Source organism: Ylistrum balloti, unplaced genomic scaffold (genome assembly GCF_031769215.1).
Source record: "Ylistrum balloti isolate Yb309-2 unplaced genomic scaffold, AGI_CSIRO_Ybal_v1 Utg370324, whole genome shotgun sequence".
NCBI lineage: Eukaryota > Metazoa > Mollusca > Bivalvia > Pectinida > Pectinidae > Ylistrum > Ylistrum balloti.
This window is the reverse complement of record NW_026782237.1, coordinates 638,960-657,720: the sequence shown is the minus strand read 5'-3', so window position 1 is coordinate 657,720 and position 18,761 is coordinate 638,960. Positions and strand designations below refer to the sequence as shown.

Below are 18,761 nucleotides of genomic sequence, written 5' to 3'. Positions count from 1 at the left end.
ATCCTGTAATGACTTTGTCACAGCCTGTTTATCGGACGATTAACTCCTAATTAAGATGACAGTAAAATCCAGGCACTTTCAATTCGATGAAATTCGCCGCACACCTTTCCCCTTACCTATGTTGAAACCGCGACATACCTGGCTGGTGACGTCATCCAGGTGGCGCTGTTGTTTAGTAAGCGTTGGGCTGGGACCATCTTGGATTATCATGTAGGACGCAATGATTACAAAATTAACGCTATCTCATACACGGTTAGTATTGTTTTTGTTATGCATTCTTATTAATTGTTGTATGATATTTAATTGTTTTTGTAGTCTTCGAATTTGTTCAATTTACCTGTACAATTGTGTACCTGAATCTACCTGTTCGTTCCAACCGGTGAATAAGGAAGCGATTGCAGAGAAAAAAATGCACACGGGATTAAGTGATTTCTATATTGTCGATTTATGTTTTTATCGAATAAGTTTAATCCAGTAAGGAATATTTGAATAAAAACCGTGTGATTAGAATTCATATGGTATGTAAGTATTTGCACCTTATGAAAAACGTTATACGTTCACAGGTAAACACAAAAGTACACACTAAAATTAAACATGGAGAGAGAAGAAGAACCCGGAGCTCCGCACACTTCCCGAAGGATTGCACAGGTGCGGTCCGCACGGAGCATGATTTGCAGAGTAACTCTTCTGGATGGAAAACTGTTCGAAACAGATGTTGATGTATGTATAAAATGTGTTAAACAATACCGAAACATCATGCAAGAATTAAAAAAAATAAAGTTATTTAAAGAATGCTGAGTTAAATAAGATGACAAATGTTATTCCGGATACAAACATGAAGTACTCATTTGTTTTGTATTTGGAAAATCTTAGCTTTGCTATTTTAATTGCAGGTGTGATGCTTTGTGTTTTCGTTGTAAATTTGGATCAGAGGTTATACCTGGAATTCAAATAAGGTCAACTCTGATGTATATGTTGTAGGTCAGTCAGGTGGTATCGCATGTCACCTGTCAGAATTATAAGTCCTCGGGCAAGTTATGACTTTATGGATCATTGTTAAAAGCATACTTTTATCACAACTGTGTACAGTCCATAATATTTACAGGTGTGTCATAAATCCATGTGGAGGGGGGCTTGAGTTTAGTACCATAATCATGAATAGGTGAATGTTTTTAGGAAAAGGCATCAACAGTTCAAAGCTTCACAGATAATGGACTGACAGATATTCCTTTTTTCCCTACAGGTTTACATATTCCTTTTTCTTCCTTTTATTCTGGTGGATGTTCATATGAAAATTGCTTAACAGTGACATGACTTACACAAGTGTTATCCATTATATGGATTATATGAAAGAAAAATTCAACTTGAACATAAAATATTCAAACTCTGGGCTGACAATTTTTTGTCTGCTTTAAATTTTGTATATCAGATGTGGATTTCGTCCCCTAGGTTCTAAGATGTATGCACCTATAATACCTACCTGCAACATCCTATAATACCTACCTACACTATCCTGTAACACCTACCTACACCATCCTGTAACACCTACCTACACCATCCTGTAATACCTACCTACACCATCCTGTAACACCTACCTACACCATCCTGTTATACCTACCTACACCATCCTGTAACACCTACCTACACCATCCTGTAACACCTAACTACATCATCCTGTAACACCTAATTACACCATCCTATAATAACTACCTACACCATCCTGAAACACCTACCTACATCTACACCATCCTGTCATACCTACCTATATCTACACCATCCTGTAATACCTACCAACACCATCCTATAATACCTACCTACCTACCTACACCATCCTGTAACACCTACCTACACCATCCTATAATATCTACCTACATCTACACCATCCTGTAACACCTACCTACACCATCCTGTAATACCTACCAACACTATCCTGTAATACCTACCTACATACACCATCCTGTAAGACCTGCATACACCATCCTTTAACACCTACCAACACCATCCTATAATACCTACCTACCTACACCATCCTGTAACACCTACCTACACCATCCTATAATATCTACCTACATCTACACCATCCTGTAACACCTACCTACACCATCCTGTAATACCTACCAACACTATCCTGTAATACCTACCTACATACACCATCCTGTAAGACCTGCATACACCATCCTTTAACACCTACCTACACCATCCTATAATACCTACCTACATACACCATCCTTTAACACCTACCTACACCATCCTATAATACCTACCTACATACACCATCCTGTAACACCTACCTACACCATCCTATAATATCTACCTACATCTACACCATCCTGTAACACCTACCTACACCATCCTGTAATACCTACCAACACTATCCTGTAATACCTACCTACATACACCATCCTGTAAGACCTGCATACACCATCCTTTAACACCTACCAACACCATCCTATAATACCTACCTACCTACACCATCCTGTAACACCTACCTACACCATCCTATAATATCTACCTACATCTACACCATCCTGTAACACCTACCTACACCATCCTGTAATACCTACCAACACTATCCTGTAATACCTACCTACATACACCATCCTGTAAGACCTACATACACCATCCTTTAACACCTACCTACACCATCCTATAATACCTACCTACATACACCATCCTTTAACACTTACCTACACCATCCTATAATACCTACCTACATACACCATCCTGTAACACCTACCTACACCATCCTGTATTACATACCTACACCATCATGTAACACCTAACTACACCATCCTCACCTACACCATCATGTAACACCTACCTACATCTCATACACCATCCTATAACTACCTGCTACATCGTATATTACCAACCAATACCATCCTGTAATAAAAACCTACCTGACCCTATTTTGATATTTATCCAAACCATCCTATAAAACTAGCACCATCCAAAACCTACCTCACCATCTTGTAATAACAGCTGCCCTATGTTAAATTTGATTTGCTCGTTGCAGATGTATTATATATAGATTGAAAGTATAGTTCAGTTAAAATTGGGAAAATTATCAACATTGTTCAGGTTAAATAATGACTAATGACAATATGTATCACTTTAAATATAATCTTGTTCTGACTTGAGTTGACTACTTCTGCTTGTTAAAACCTTTTACATTTGTAAATTCATAGAAGCTTTGTAATTGTGACCAGGATATAAAAACAAACCCAAATTTAATGTGACCTGCATGAGTACCCTTTATAAGTACAGCTATCTATATATATATGTGTGTGTGTGTATTTGTGTGTACATCAGGTATGTGATACAGGAAACTACAGGTTAAGCATTATTATTCTCTCACACAAAATATTACTATATTCTGTGTGGTTTGGACTGTAGTATTCCACTACATATCTGAGAAGTTCACTCAGTGTCTTAAATAACCTTAATTATCAAGGTCTTGATAATTTTACTAACTGCAGAAATGTCCTAATTTTACACCTGTTCTAGTATGCCACTCTGGATCACATAAGCATGTATTTGATACCCTTGTGTCCTTCTTACTTACAAAGATTAGGATATCAACAAGGACGAATTGTCCTGGATTTTTTGTTTCCATTTCACATATTGTTAGGATATCTATAAATCTTGGAGCTAAGGCAAACATTTAAGCCTGCAGACAAGAACTTTAAATTTCTTCCCTTTGGCTTACACTCCATGCTTGATATTGATTAAAAGATAAACATTCATATTTGAGATAAAGTTAATTCCTATTTGGAATCAAAAACCCTTTTACAAGTAATCATGTGATATTGGTAAGTTGATCTTTCATCTTTTTAACATGATTGTTCATTATTTTCGGTAGTGAAGGAACATACGGTCTCTGTCACAAAAGTCTGTCTTACCTGTTACATGGGAAATTTATTTGATAGATTCACTGATTTTTTTTAGAAATACAGTGTATGTGATAAATAGAATCTTTCACTTGTCATGATATAACAAGGTATTAAATGAACTTGTTGAATATATTGCATGCCTACAGGGGTGTGACATTTCAAATTATTGAACTTGTTACAGTTAATATTACTTTGGCATAAGTGAAAGGTTCTCTTCATCTGTGGTGGAGGAAACTTATGGTCTACATTTGAATGTTAGATGACTTACATATGCGATATAATTCTGGTAGACCATAATTGTTTGTATTTGACAAAAACGTGACAATAAACCTATCAAAGAAAACTGTTTATGCAATGTAAACAAAACACAAGGTACATGAATACACATGATCTCTAGAATACCTGTAGCAGCCCAAATACACATACTCCCATTGTAGCATTGACTTAATCCTCTCTGAATCGCTAGACACCCCTAAATACCTGTAGCAGTAACCCAAAGATAATCTCTAGAATACCTGTAGTAACAGTAACCCAAAGATAATCTCTAGAATACCTGTAGTAACAGTAACCCAAAGATAATCTCTAGAATACCTGTAGTAACAGTAACCTAAAGATAATCTCTAGAATACCTGTAGCAGTAACCTAAAGATAATCTCTAGAATACCTGTAGCAGTAACCCAAAGATAATCTCTAGAATACCTGTAGCAATGACCCAAAGATAATCTCTAGAATACCTGTAGTAGCAGTAACCCAAAGATAATCTCTAGAATACCTGTAGTAACAGTAACCTAAAGATAATCTCTAGAATACCTGTAGTAGCAGTAACCTAAAGATAATCTCTAGAATACCTGTAGTAGCAGTAACCTAAAGATAATCTCTAGAATACCTGTAGTAACAGTAACCCAAAGATAATCTCTAGAATACCTGTAGTAACAGTAACCTAAAGATAATCTCTAGAATACCTGTAGTAGCAGTAACCTAAAGATAATCTCTAGAATACCTGTAGTAGCAGTAACCCAAAGATAATCTCTAGAATACCTGTAGTAGCAGTAACCCAAAGATAATCTCTAGAATACCTGTAGTAACAGTAACCTAAAGATAATCTCTAGAATACCTGTAGTAACAGTAACCCAAAGATAATCTCTAGAATACCTGTAGTAACAGTAACCTAAAGATAATCTCTAGAATACCTGTAGCAGTAACCTAAAGATAATCTCTAGAATACCTGTAGCAGTAACCCAAAGATAATCTCTAGAATACCTGTAGCAATGACCCAAAGATAATCTCTAGAATACCTGTAGTAGCAGTAACCCAAAGATAATCTCTAGAATACCTGTAGTAACAGTAACCTAAAGATAATCTCTAGAATACCTGTAGTAGCAGTAACCTAAAGATAATCTCTAGAATACCTGTAGTAGCAGTAACCTAAAGATAATCTCTAGAATACCTGTAGTAACAGTAACCCAAAGATAATCTCTAGAATACCTGTAGTAACAGTAACCTAAAGATAATCTCTAGAATACCTGTAGTAGCAGTAACCTAAAGATAATCTCCAGAATACCTGTAGTAGCAGTAACCCAAAGATAATCTCTAGAATACCTGTAGTAGCAGTAACCCAAAGATAATCTCTAGAATACCTGTAGTAACAGTAACCTAAAGATAATCTCTAGAATACCTGTAGTAGCAGTAACCTAAAGATAATCTCTAGAATACCTGTAGTAGCAGTAACCTAAAGATAATCTCTAGAATACCTGTAGTATCAGTAACCCAAAGATAATCTCTAGAATACCTGTAGTAGCAGTAACCCAAAGATAATCTCTAGAATACCTGTAGTAACAGTAACCTAAAGATAATCTCTAGAATACCTGTAGTAGCAGTAACCTAAAGATAATCTCTAGAATACCTGTAGTAGCAGTAACCTAAAGATAATCTCTAGAATACCTGTAGTAGCAGTAACCCAAAGATAATCTCTAGAATACCTGTAGTAACAGTAACCTAAAGATAATCTCTAGAATACCTGTAGTAACAGTAACCTAAAGATAATCTCTAGAATACCTGTAGTAACAGTAACCTAAAGATAATCTCTAGAATACCTGTAGTAACAGTAACCTAAAGATAATCTCTAGAATACCTGTAGTAACAGTAACCTAAAGATAATCTCTAGAATACCTGTAGTAACAGTAACCTAAAGATAATCTCTAGAATACCTGTAGTAACAGTAACCTAAAGATAATCTCTAGAATACCTGTAGTAGCAGTAACCTAAAGATAATCTCTAGAATACCTGTAGTAACAGTAACCTAAAGATAATCTCTAGAATACCTGTAGTAACAGTAACCTAAAGATAATCTCTAGAATACCTGTAGTAACAGTAACCTAAAGATAATCTCTAGAATACCTGTAGTAACAGTAACCTAAAGATAATCTCTAGAATACCTGTAGCAATGACCCAAAGATAATCTCTAGAATACCTGTAGTAACAGTAACCTAAAGATAATCTCTAGAATACCTGTAGTAACAGTAACCTAAAGATAATCTCTAGAATACCTGTAGTAACAGTAACCTAAAGATAATCTCTAGAATACCTGTAGTAACAGTAACCCAAAGATGATCTCTAGAATACCTGTAGTAACAGTAACCTAAAGATAATCTCTAGAATACCTGTAGTAACAGAAACCTAAAGATAATCTCTAGAATACCTGTAGCAATGACCCAAAGATAATCTCTAGAATACCTGTAGTAACAGTAACCTAAAGATAATCTCTAGAATACTTGTAGTAACAGAAATCTAAAGATAATCTCTAGAATACCTGTAGTAACAGAAACCTAAAGATAATCTCTAGAATACCTGTAGTAACAGTAACCTAAAGATAATCTCTAGAATACCTGTAGTAACAGTAACCTAAAGATAATCTCTAGAATACCTGTAGTAACAGAAACCTAAAGATAATCTCTAGAATACCTGTAGTAGCAGTAACCTAAAGATAATCTCTAGAATACCTGTAGTAACAGTAACCTAAAGATAATCTCTAGAATACCTGTAGTAGCAGTAACCCAAAGATAATCTCTAGAATACCTGTAGCAATGACCCAAAGATAATCTCTAGAATACCTGAAGAAGTGACCCATTGTAGCATTACTCCATAGTTTTGCCGAGTAGATACCCTTTGGAATATTTCAGTTACTATGTATTCCATTGACCAGTTTATGCTGTGAGAATGAACTCACAGGTAGCTAGATAGATGTAACCGCAGAAAGTACTTAAGATGTAGTAGTGACCCTATACTACTGGCCATGACCAATAGATACACCTAAAATGGATTCTCCTCTACCAGTGACCCTGTGTTACTATTGCCCCTTTGAGACTCGCATACAGCATACCACTTGAATGGACTCGTCTATATCAATGACCTTATATGCCTTTAGCTTGCTGAAATCGGTGAACAACATTTGAACCCTTTTTATATTTGGGAAATAAATACTTTTGTAACCAACATATCAGTTTGTTTACAATCATAACAGAGTATTTAAGGATCAGTCCTACTCCTACAATGATAAGCTACAACTAGTATGTACCTGTACCTTCATCCACACACAGTCTGGTTAGCTTGACTGCTATCGGCTTATGCCACCACCCATCAATAACCCTGAGGAGGAGGCAGGGTATTGTGATGGGGTAGACCCTATACACAGTCATATAGAATTCTGTTTGAGTGAATTAATTACATCAGGAAAGTGGAATGTCTCAGTTAAATTTCTCTTAAAAATATTAAGGATAAATTTGTGACAATAAAAACGAGTCCAATATTTAATCATTCCAATCAATTTGCAGTGGAAAAAGTATAGTTAGTGTATAAAAGAATTTCTCATCAGTTGAAGTTTACACAGTAAAAGTTGTGTTTACATATCATCAAATGCATATGTATACTTTGTAATAAGGGTTTAAAATTGTATCAAGTCTGGAAAAAGCTTATGTTACATTGTAAGGGCAAGATAATTAGCAAAACATCAGTTAACGATCATGCTTCTTAATATAGATAAAAGGTACTAGAGATATCCAAAATAATGTAAAATTCTATCAGGATAAACCAGCACAGCAATTCTTTAGGTGACACTATGATTAGCTAACCAGACATTTAATCACCAAGCCTCCAGGCGACATTGATTAGCTATCTTCTCTCCATCTGACTCACACATAGACATGTCAACACTGAGGCAATCTCTACTATATAGGTGTAATACCCACATCATAGTTATTGTTAGATTGCTCATATCTCATGGGTTTATCAATATAGCTGTATAAAAATATTGATAGTGATATTTCACTGCTATTTTTGATCAGAAAACATGCTATAATGTCTATATATTTGAGAAATGAATATACGTTAAATAAACACAAACTTTATATTGTAGTTACATGGTGCAGTAGAATGTAAATTTCATTACGTGTTTTGTTCATCCAAGTTATTCTTTAATACTCTGAAAATTTTTGAAACGTGTAGTTGCTGCTGAGACAATTCATCCGTTTTCCAATATCTTTTTGTTCAACCTTTTCATGTCCGCAGCATTACTTTGCCCAATGTTAAGCAATGATAATAAAACTTTGTGTGTATATCGTTCAATCAATGTGTGGTACATTTGCTTATATTAGGGTCTGTATCCCTTTGTTAAAATCTGTGTCTGGAGCTTAACTTATTTTAATTTTCACTTAGATAATGAGACTTGTTGTAAACATTTTTCATCCTAAGACAATGTGCTGTGTACTAGTCAAGGCCCACAAAACCATATTATCTACAGAGTTATTGTCCTTTGTTGAAATTTCATGTTCTGAGCATAGCAGTATTGTCCTTGATATGGACAAAACTCACAATTTATTGTAGTAAGTACATATTTTGAAAATAGTTTCGAAGTCTGTAATATTTAAACTCATGATTATCTACCATATAATTTATGACACCAAATCTTCATATACACATATAGTATTGACTATCAGTGCAAGCTGATAATTATCAGTCTGAATGAAATATTCCCATAGCTTACTTTCATAACAGAAACACAAATATGTGTTATTTTCCTTTCTCTTGCAAACTCTCCATTTTAACATATTTTAACAGATATGTATCTGTAAATTTGATGGGGGACAGATTGAGGAGTTTAAAGATGAAATGAAGAACTATTCTGTGATGAAAAGAATGTAATGAAAGTTTTATTTTTTCAAATTTGATCTGAAACAATATTATTAACCTAAGTGGTTTACATGTAAGGTAATTTGATATATGTACATGTATAAAAGTCATGTTAAATGTTCTGTTAATTGCAAATATAAACCTGGCTTTTATTTTTTTTTGAATGATAGATAAATTAAAGAAACATAATATTGTTAAACAAAAATATCCTTTTTACCAAATTTATGAAAAAGAATTTATTGGTCTCGGGAAAGAATGAAAAACTGATAGTTAAATGTTTCTCCTGGGGAACACTCATTAAATTCATTGTATTGCCAGTAAAGCGATACTGTTGGTTTTTACATTGTGCACACTTTAAATACAGAAAATTCAGCAATTTACATGAGGATTAAGGACTGGTTCCCAGGCCTGAGCTGTTGTTATGTGTAACCCAGTGTGAAATGACCTTGTTAACTATCTCCTCCCACCCTACCACCACCACCACTCTACCTCAGACTATATATATAGCTACCTGGAGGCCTGGTAGGCTTAACAAAATGATAACGTGTTGTTTACATGTAGCTAACATATAACAGAACTTTTTTGTTTACAACTTAAAAATCATTGTTTTATAAAGTTTTTTTTAAAAGTGTCAATGCCACTTATTATTTTTATATAGTAAATCAAGGTTCTGAATTATAATAAAGTTCTTTTACCAGAAAACTTCAACAAGTACTCAAAATAATTACTGTGTCTTTTCGACATATAAACATGTACTGTGGTTTTACTTAAGTATTAACAATGAATTTAAAGGTATCCAGAAGCAGTTATCTGACCAAGGACACAAAACAATGTTTGATTTACATTCAAAGTGTTCAAAGACTGAGCTTAAATTGTAAAACATGTGTTTGATACAATATATGTCAGCAGTATATTGTGTTATGCCTCTAAATTATGGGGGTCCTCCAGAGGACTGGACATTGAAAATTTACATTTAAATTTCTGTAGAAGACTACTTAAAGTAAAGAAATCTTTATGTAATATCATGTTATACATTTAACTTGGTTGTTTACCTTTATATTGTATCAGAAAATGTAGAATCATTCAGTATTGTTTAAAATTTTGCTTCTGACAACAGTATTTTGAATAGTGCATGTAATTTTCTACTGAAAAAGAACACATTACCGGTAACCTGTTTTATTTGGGTGCATTATGTGAAAAATCTATTTAGAATTTGGTGATGTATGGTTAAGTCAACCAACTTTAGATTTGAAAAGCATACTACTTACTGTACTAAGATAAATATTTTGTAATTAGTTTAAAGAGTATATATTAATTTACAAAGTATAGATATATAACATTACATTGTAAGAAAGGTAGAAAAACAAACTTAGTAGTAGCTATTACTGGTATGACAGTGGTACAAGGTTAAGTGTGACCTAAAAGCAGAGGTCTGGTCGTGATTGTTTATTTATCTGTTAGGGTCATTGTCACACTCCAGGAGTATTATGTCCATAGCCTGGGGATGTTTACGTAGACATACGTGTAGTTGTCAATTCTAATGTAATGTACAGCAATATAATCCTTGTCCTGATGGGAAGCACAACAATGCACTTACTTCTGCATTATAGTCAACACTTGTTCTGACTTTTATTTTCATCCATAAATGTCAGGAAAGGCTATAACAATAATAATGCTGTAAGTAAGGTGCCACACACATCATAGATTGAGCTTAATTTTACAACAGGATATATAAGAATGACTTTTAAGGCATCTTAGAAAACTATACACAGTTATATGGAAAAGAAATTTACTGATCGTCTCTTTTTAAAAAGACATGTTCAAAAAAGCATTTCCAAAATATTAAAAAGAAAAAATGCCACTCCTGATTACATACAGCCTATAATTTTCTAGTTGCTTGGCATTTTAGATCCCAAGCATTTTTTATCTGCGACAGTCCAAAACATGCTCAATTGGGTTCATATCTGCTGACATTGTCGTCCATTAAGATAGGCTGATCTGCCAGTCAATGGGCAAGGATATGAAGAACACTTGAAGGTTGAAGGGTCTGATCATGGTAATTCTGCTAGATAAAAAAATTTCATCAACAACAACAACACTGCCGCCACTGCAATCACCATCACCACCACCACCAACAACAGCAATAACACCACCAACAACAGCTACCACAATGCTGTTGTGCCCAAATGTTATATTTCTTGTGACTAAGTGAAAAGTGGCTTTCATCATTACAGTACTCTATTCACTAAGACCTAAAATTCCATGTCTGGTGAACATTTACCCATTGCAGTCTTGCTTGTTACGTGGATATTTAAGTTCTGCTGTCCTCTGAACCTATTGGCAGTGGTGAATGGTTGCCTGTCTACACAGAAGTCTGTCTTCTCTATCTGTAGTCCAGCGAATTCTGTCAGACTTGAGGCACTCATAAACATACCCAGTTTGGTGCAGATGCTGATATTTTTGAGCATGCATCTGTTAGTCTATTTGTCATACCACCTTGAACCATTCCAGAAACTTGCAATCTTTCACCATTAGTCAATTTTCTGTGTTCCATTTGTAAATACAGTTTCAGTACATATATGATTTAGCAGTAATATTGGCTTGTGCTTTGTTAAAGTATGAAGTACCACAGCTTAATCTGGGTTATCATTAAATTGACACCAAACATAAAGGAGACAATGCAAGGAATATGACAGATTATTTTTTATAAGAAGAAAAAATCAATTTTATTAAAATTTCATACTGAAATTAATGGTTCTTTACCTTACGGTCACATATGTACATGTAAATATCCCCAGAAATTGCCTTTAATTGTGTTGTATTGTCTAGGGTTGATTGCTTTCCTTCCTTATGCATCTGTATGGTGAACCTGCATGGATGGCAGTGTGCCTATACAATTACTGTAGAAGGGATTATTTTCAAGGTGTACTAGATTTAAACTTACAAATCAACTCTTTCATTTGTTACAGAAAAGAGCCGTGGGATGTATACTGTTTGATAAATGCTGCGACCAATTGGATGTATTAGAAAAAGATTATTTTGGCTTGTCCTATATAGATTCTTCAACTGGTTTGAAGGTAAGTTTGCATTTGTTGTGATTTACAAGTGCTGCTAACAGACGAAACTTTGTTCATAATCATGTATGCCAAGGGACATCTGTTTCAGACAAAACATTTTCGTAAACATATGAAGTTTGAGTATATTGAGTTAAAAAGTGATTTCAATAGGACATAACAAGCAGGATGGTTGGGTGGCGCAATGGTAACGCATTCGACTTTCACCTAGCTGTATGGGGCTAAATTCCCTGAATGGATGTGAAAAGGTATGGGGTTACTTGTCCAACCACGTGGGGTTTCCCCGGGTACTCCGGTACCCACAGTAAGACCCCTCATGTGCTTCCATCCAGGCCAACAGGAGTGATTAATATAAGTTGGAAAAACTTGTTTCGGAATTGTTGTAAAATGAATAAAGTTGTTCATTATTATCAATATTATTGACATCAGTGACCTGCTGCCGTGCCTTAATAAGTTTAATGCTGAAATGCAGACATTTTGTCAATTAACTTTTAAAACATTTGATCATGTGATGTAAAAATTGAACGAAACATGACTAGATCAATTTTTCACAATAATCATGACTTAGACTGCTGAAACATCCATGTATATATACATAGATAGGTTGATTACAGAAGATAATTACAGAGGAATAACACAATCTGTCTATACAGCCCCCATGTCATCCCTCATTAAGGTGTCAGTCAGTCTTTAGACTGAGTTACTGATAACCACGGTGTGATTCTTTTCTGTACATATAACCAGTACATCAAAGAGTTTTAAAATGTCAGGGATGACATTTGGTTACTATAACAACACAAATTGTCTGACTTCTAACTTAATATGCAGCTTTGTCAAAGATCGGTAACCATAGCAACAATCAATTAGCTATTAAACTGTCACAGATCTACTTCTAGTGCTGTGGAGAAATACTGCTGAGTACAGATCTATTTCTGTCCTGATGATATTGGTCATGTGACAAAGCATTACTGAGACAAAGGAGCCTTATTATCGATATGATTAATCTGTAAAATGTAAAAATATGAAATGAAATGATGGAAAACTTGTTAAAAGACTTGTTTATCTTTTCTCAGTAATTTATTGTCAATGTAGCAAACAGTGTTGATGTAATGGTCAATAGCCAGTTATTATAGAAACTGTTTCAGGATTGAATTATAAATGTTTGGTTTTATTTACAGAATTGGGTTAACACAGTGAAGAAACTATCCAAGCAGGTGAAAAGTAAGTATCTAAACATCAACCATAATGTCAGTAAGGGGAGGTGACTCCAACACAAAGATGGTGTGTTTGATGTCAGTATGGTAAAGTGACTCCAACATAAAGATGGTGTGTTTGATGTCAGTATGGGGAGGTGACTCTTACATACAGATGGTGTGTTTGATGTCAGTATGGTTAGGTGACTCCAACATAAAGATGGTGTGTTTGATGTCAGTAAGGGGAGGTGACTCTAACACAAAGATGGTGTGTTTGATGTCAGTAATGGGAGGTGACTATAACACAAAGATGGTGTGTTTGATGTCAGTATGGTAAAGTGACTCCAACATAAAGATGGTGTGTTTGATGTCAGTATGGGGAGGTGACTCTTACATATAGATGGTGTGTTTGATGTCAGTATGGTTAGGTGACTCCAACATAAAGATGGTGTGTTTGATGTCAGTAAGGGGAGGTGACTCTAACACAAAGATGGTGTGTTTGATGTCAGTAATGGGAGGTGACTATAACACAAAGATGGTGTGTTTGATGTCAATAAGGGGAGGTGACTCCAACATAAAGATGGTGTGTTTGATGTCAGTAAGGGGAGGTGACTCCAACATAAAGATGGTGTGTTTGATGTCAGTGAATTATGGTTTGTCAGCCTTTAAAATAATGTATTTATTGTCTGTGAGGTAAGATGTTTTTGATACTAAGAGACACAAATATTATGTTGTATACATCTTATTTTGAAGACAAACTATATACCTTTCCATGATTGAGTTTTTTTTCAGTAACAGTAGAAAGCTGCTAGATTGTTTCTTGTCTGACTTTTACTTTTAAAAGAAGAAACAAACAATTTAACATTCTTCTTTTGGTGTCAACTTATATGCAGACTATTTTTACAATACAAAATTCTAGCTGCGTTTGAACATTGTTGAGTCTAGCTAAACATTGGGAATGTTTATAGGATGTCTTTGATGTAATATAGATAAATAAGATTGTAATACCTTATACCTAATTGATTTAATGTGATTCAACCTTTCTCAACTTCAAGGTGGTCCTTGGGAGTTCAACTTTGAAGTGAAATTTTATCCCCCAGATCCCCAACAACTTCACGAGGACATAACCAGGTGAGAGATTGTAGACTTAAGCAAACTTGGTGAATACTGTAGGATGCAGGGAGATATTTAGTATGGGTCTGTATTATCAACTTTGAAGTTTCGTGACCTGAACTTAATCTCTTTAATTAGTTATCGTGCATAATGAGGTACAGTCACCCATATTTAACTAGCACTATCCATCGTAAAATTACATTGGGTCAAATTAATTATTGTATGTAGTCATACAATTATGCCTGTTGTCCTGTCATACAGTCATAGTGTTATTACATTCAGTCATGTCATAAAATCAGTGTTATTACATTCAGTCATGTCATATAGTCTTGGTGTTATTACATTCAAACATGTCATATAGTCTTAGTGTTATTACATTCTGACATGTCATATAGTCTTGGTGTTATTACATTCAGTCATGTCATATAGTCTTGGTGTTATTACATTCAGTCATGTCATAAAATCAGTGTTATAACATTCTGACATGTCATATAGTCTTGGTGTTATTACATTCAGTCATGTCATAAAATCAGTGTTATAACATTCTGACATGTCATAAAATCAGTGTTATTACATTCAGTCATGTCATATAGTCTTGGTGTTATTACATTCTGACATGTCATATAGTCTTGTCATATAGTCTTGGTGTTATTACATTCAGTCATGTCATAAAATCAGTGTTATAACATTCTGACATGTCATATAGTCTTGGTGTTATTACATTCAGTCATGTCATAAAATCAGTGTTATTACATTCAGTCATGTCATATAGTCTTGGTGTTATTACATTCAAACATGTCATATAGTCTTGGTGTTATTACATTCAAACATGTCATATAGTCTTGGTGTTATTACATTCAAACATGTCATATAATCTTGGTGTTATTACATTCTGTCATGTCATATGATCTTGGTGTTATTACATTCTGTCATGTCATATAGTCTTGGTGTTATTACATTCTGTCATGTCATATAGTCTTGGTGTTATTACATTCTGTCATGTCATATATTCATTTAGTCAAATAGATAATTCATTAGTTATTTGATAACTGTTGTATTGTTTTCAGATATCAGTTGTGTCTTCAGATAAGAAGAGATATTGTCAGTGAGAAGTAAGTATAACCTAAGTTATGTGAACGTTTCATGCTATATATGATTATGTTTTATGGAACTGTCACTTGACATTTGATATTTGTTGTGAAGGCTTGCTTGGAATTTCCAGTGTTTTCATTTGTTAAATGTTAATTGGAAATTGTGCAAAGGGAGACGAATAGTGTAGAACATTTTTGTATGGTGGGAAATATTGGCACAGTATGGCAGTCAGTATCCATTGAAATGTCAGTTTATCATATCCATTACTTCAGAACAGCAGGAAAAGTTCTAAGGAAAGATTTCCCAGTCCCAATGCCTGTCTGGGGGATCATTTCAGGCCTGATGGAATGGGTGGATAATTGTGGGAAAGTCAGGAAAGGAGGTTTTTATAAAAAATATGACTGGCTTCTAAGCCCAATAATCTAAGCCCAATAATCATGACTAAGAACCTGTTGTATTATGTTGAAACAGGAATGGTTGGTTTAGTTTAGAATTAATGGGAGATAATGTTGTAAGTGTGTGAAGGTTATTCAGAAAACATGTTGATTTCCCTTTTGTTTCTGCCTGGAAGAGCATTGTGTATTGAAAATTGCTTGTTGGCTGGCAAATCCAGAGAGAGACCCACCGCACACGCCTGCATAAATTTTTATCGGGTTTGACTACCACTTTTGATTGCAGATTCCTCTTACCAAAATCCTTGAAGGAAAGTAACAACTTAGACAGAATTACAGTTCTACAATTTATTAAACTTAACTTACATATATTAACAATACAATACTAAACAACATGCGATGGCCAAATGGATACATTTGAGTTTAAAACTAATTAAAACTTAGCCTAATAGCCATACATCAGAACATAAATGTAGAAAAGAACAACATGGAAGAACACTCAACCACCTTTCACTAAAGACACAAGACTGCAAATGATAAAGCCACATGAACCCTGCGCTAGTTTTTAACTCGCCTATCTTGTTCCTAATTTGGAGCTGCGGTTCACTGCTGTTTAAGAATTCAATAAATGACTCCTAAGGTGACACATGTAGAACTTCAGGCCACTGTTCAAATAAAACATTCTAACCCATCTATCTTGTTCCTAGTGGTGAGCTACTGTGCACTCTCATGTTCATTGAACGACCCTAAGGTGACACATTATCAGTGCACTAACAAATGAATCCGACCAAGTCCAACGTGGAGTTAACCACAGACAAGAAGCTCAAAACATCTAATTCGAAATCCCTCAACATCATAATTAAAATACATAAAGATCATGTAGGAAATGTTACAACGGGTGTTCTTGGTACCATTTCGTGCCAGGATTATGGAGAGATGGAGGAAGAAAATTTTGTATTTGATTGATTGTCCCCATCAAAATGAGGTGACCCTTACCTCATAAAACCAGCATGAAGAGTGATGAGTCTGCAGCTTGGCAGAAGTTACATATGCCACCAACCCGAAGATGGCAGAGATGGCTGAAGGGAACATCTGTGTTAAACATTAAACCACTGCAGCCTGTCCGGCTGTGACCCCTTAGATGGAAGATCATCCCAATTTTACAGAACTGTCAAATTTGTCAAACACCCCTCAACCACCTGGAAGGGCTGCAACCCTATAGCTGTAACAAAAGTTGAGAGGAAATTTTGAAATTGAACCTTGAGTACCCGATAATAAAAGTAAGGATGAATACCAATTGTCGAACATTTACGCTTTAGAAACTCAAGTTTGGTATTATAAAAAGAATGTACAATTTTCACCCACTGGTCAAGTAAGGTGACAAGACTGTAGTGTTACCATGTAACAATCCTTAGAACAATAATATTTCAGGTACTCTGAGAAACGTCTCTTTAAGGTAATGGATCAGGAGGTGCAAAAGAAATTACAACAATTGTAAAATAATTTGTTCGTGATGGTTAATGAATACATCAGCAGGCAGAAATTGTAAAATAATTTGTTCCTGATGGTTAATTAATACATCAGCAGGCAGAAATTCAACTTCACAACTCACACACACATGGTACTCTGTCAAGGCAAAAATATAGAAATATGCCCATGAGTACGAACATTGACAGTCTATGTTACTATGATGCCACAGCTGTCAGAAGCAAAAAAATTCTTTTGATCATTATAAATTCAAATGATTTAAATGTGATACAATGATATCACTGAATGATATACACAGTACTCTTTCAAGGTGAAATATATCTATTTCACCATAGTACCCTCTTCATGGATGCTCATGTTATGTCTTATTACTATGATGTCAAAAATTTAATGTATCAAACATCCTTCTAAATTAGGAATCAATTGATGACAATCTGCCTGCCAATAAAAAAAATAATACATGAGGCACCCTGAATATATATGTGGAGAACAAATTGGGTAGCTAGATTTAAAAGTAAATTATCCCAAACAGCTGCCTGTTTGTCTCAAGGAAACTTCCTACTACCCAGCAGCACAAGGTCTCATAACATGATGTACAGGATGTGCACTTTCTGCAGACCAGCTCCCATGCCACCCCCAGCACCATCAACTAGGAGAATTAAATGCCATCCAAAAAGAAACAAACAAGCAGCACCATCAGCTAGGAGAATTTAAAAAAAAGAGAAACAGACAAGCAGCACATATTTTTTTATCTAGATTACCTCATATAAGTCACACATCTACGGTTAGAAATCAAATTAATTCTTACTACTAAATTACTAGAAACATGCAATTTATAGTCATCAACGTAAATCCAGGGGTAGAGCCAACGCCTTGACTTTTATTAAGGTTCCGTTGGTTCTTTATATCCCTTGCCCGGATACCACCCGGTATGCAGGGCGATTGAAGGAATAGGGGAAACCAAAGTATATAAGTCAATCGCAACCTGAAGAAGCCCACTGTTCGGGCGAAACCGGTAGACATTTCACACGAATAAAAATCAACTTATCCCGAACCTGTTGCGATTGACTTATATACTTATAGGCATCAATATACAAAAGTTTTACATTACTGAATACCACCCCCTTCACCTCTTACCTACCACATCAATTGGCAAATTTACATAATAAAAACAACATCAAGCAAAATGAGGATTCAACTGTCCATACAATAAAGCGTTATCAATTCCATCATTTTGTCGCACCCTGTCTGTGGTTGATACTGTTATACCTTAGAGATGTTGTCGGTCAGTAAGGCTAAATGGGTACAGTATTCGTGTTCTCATTCATTAAC

At 34.9% G+C, this 18,761-nt stretch overlaps 1 protein-coding gene across 1 annotated transcript in view; it reads left to right on the top strand.

Annotated features, from left to right (window-relative positions):
• The first annotated feature begins 214 nt into the window (after positions 1-214).
• Positions 215-18,761, top strand: part of LOC132553397 (serine-rich adhesin for platelets-like) — a 29,856-nt gene continuing 11,309 nt past the window's right edge. Inside the window, exons 1-6 of the mRNA XM_060217644.1 lie at positions 215-252; positions 564-720; positions 12,047-12,154; positions 13,330-13,372; positions 14,400-14,475; positions 15,525-15,569. Coding sequence (XP_060073627.1) covers positions 595-720; positions 12,047-12,154; positions 13,330-13,372; positions 14,400-14,475; positions 15,525-15,569 — 398 coding nt within the window. The 5' untranslated portion in view covers positions 215-252; positions 564-594. The remainder of the gene's footprint in view (positions 253-563; positions 721-12,046; positions 12,155-13,329; positions 13,373-14,399; positions 14,476-15,524; positions 15,570-18,761) is intronic.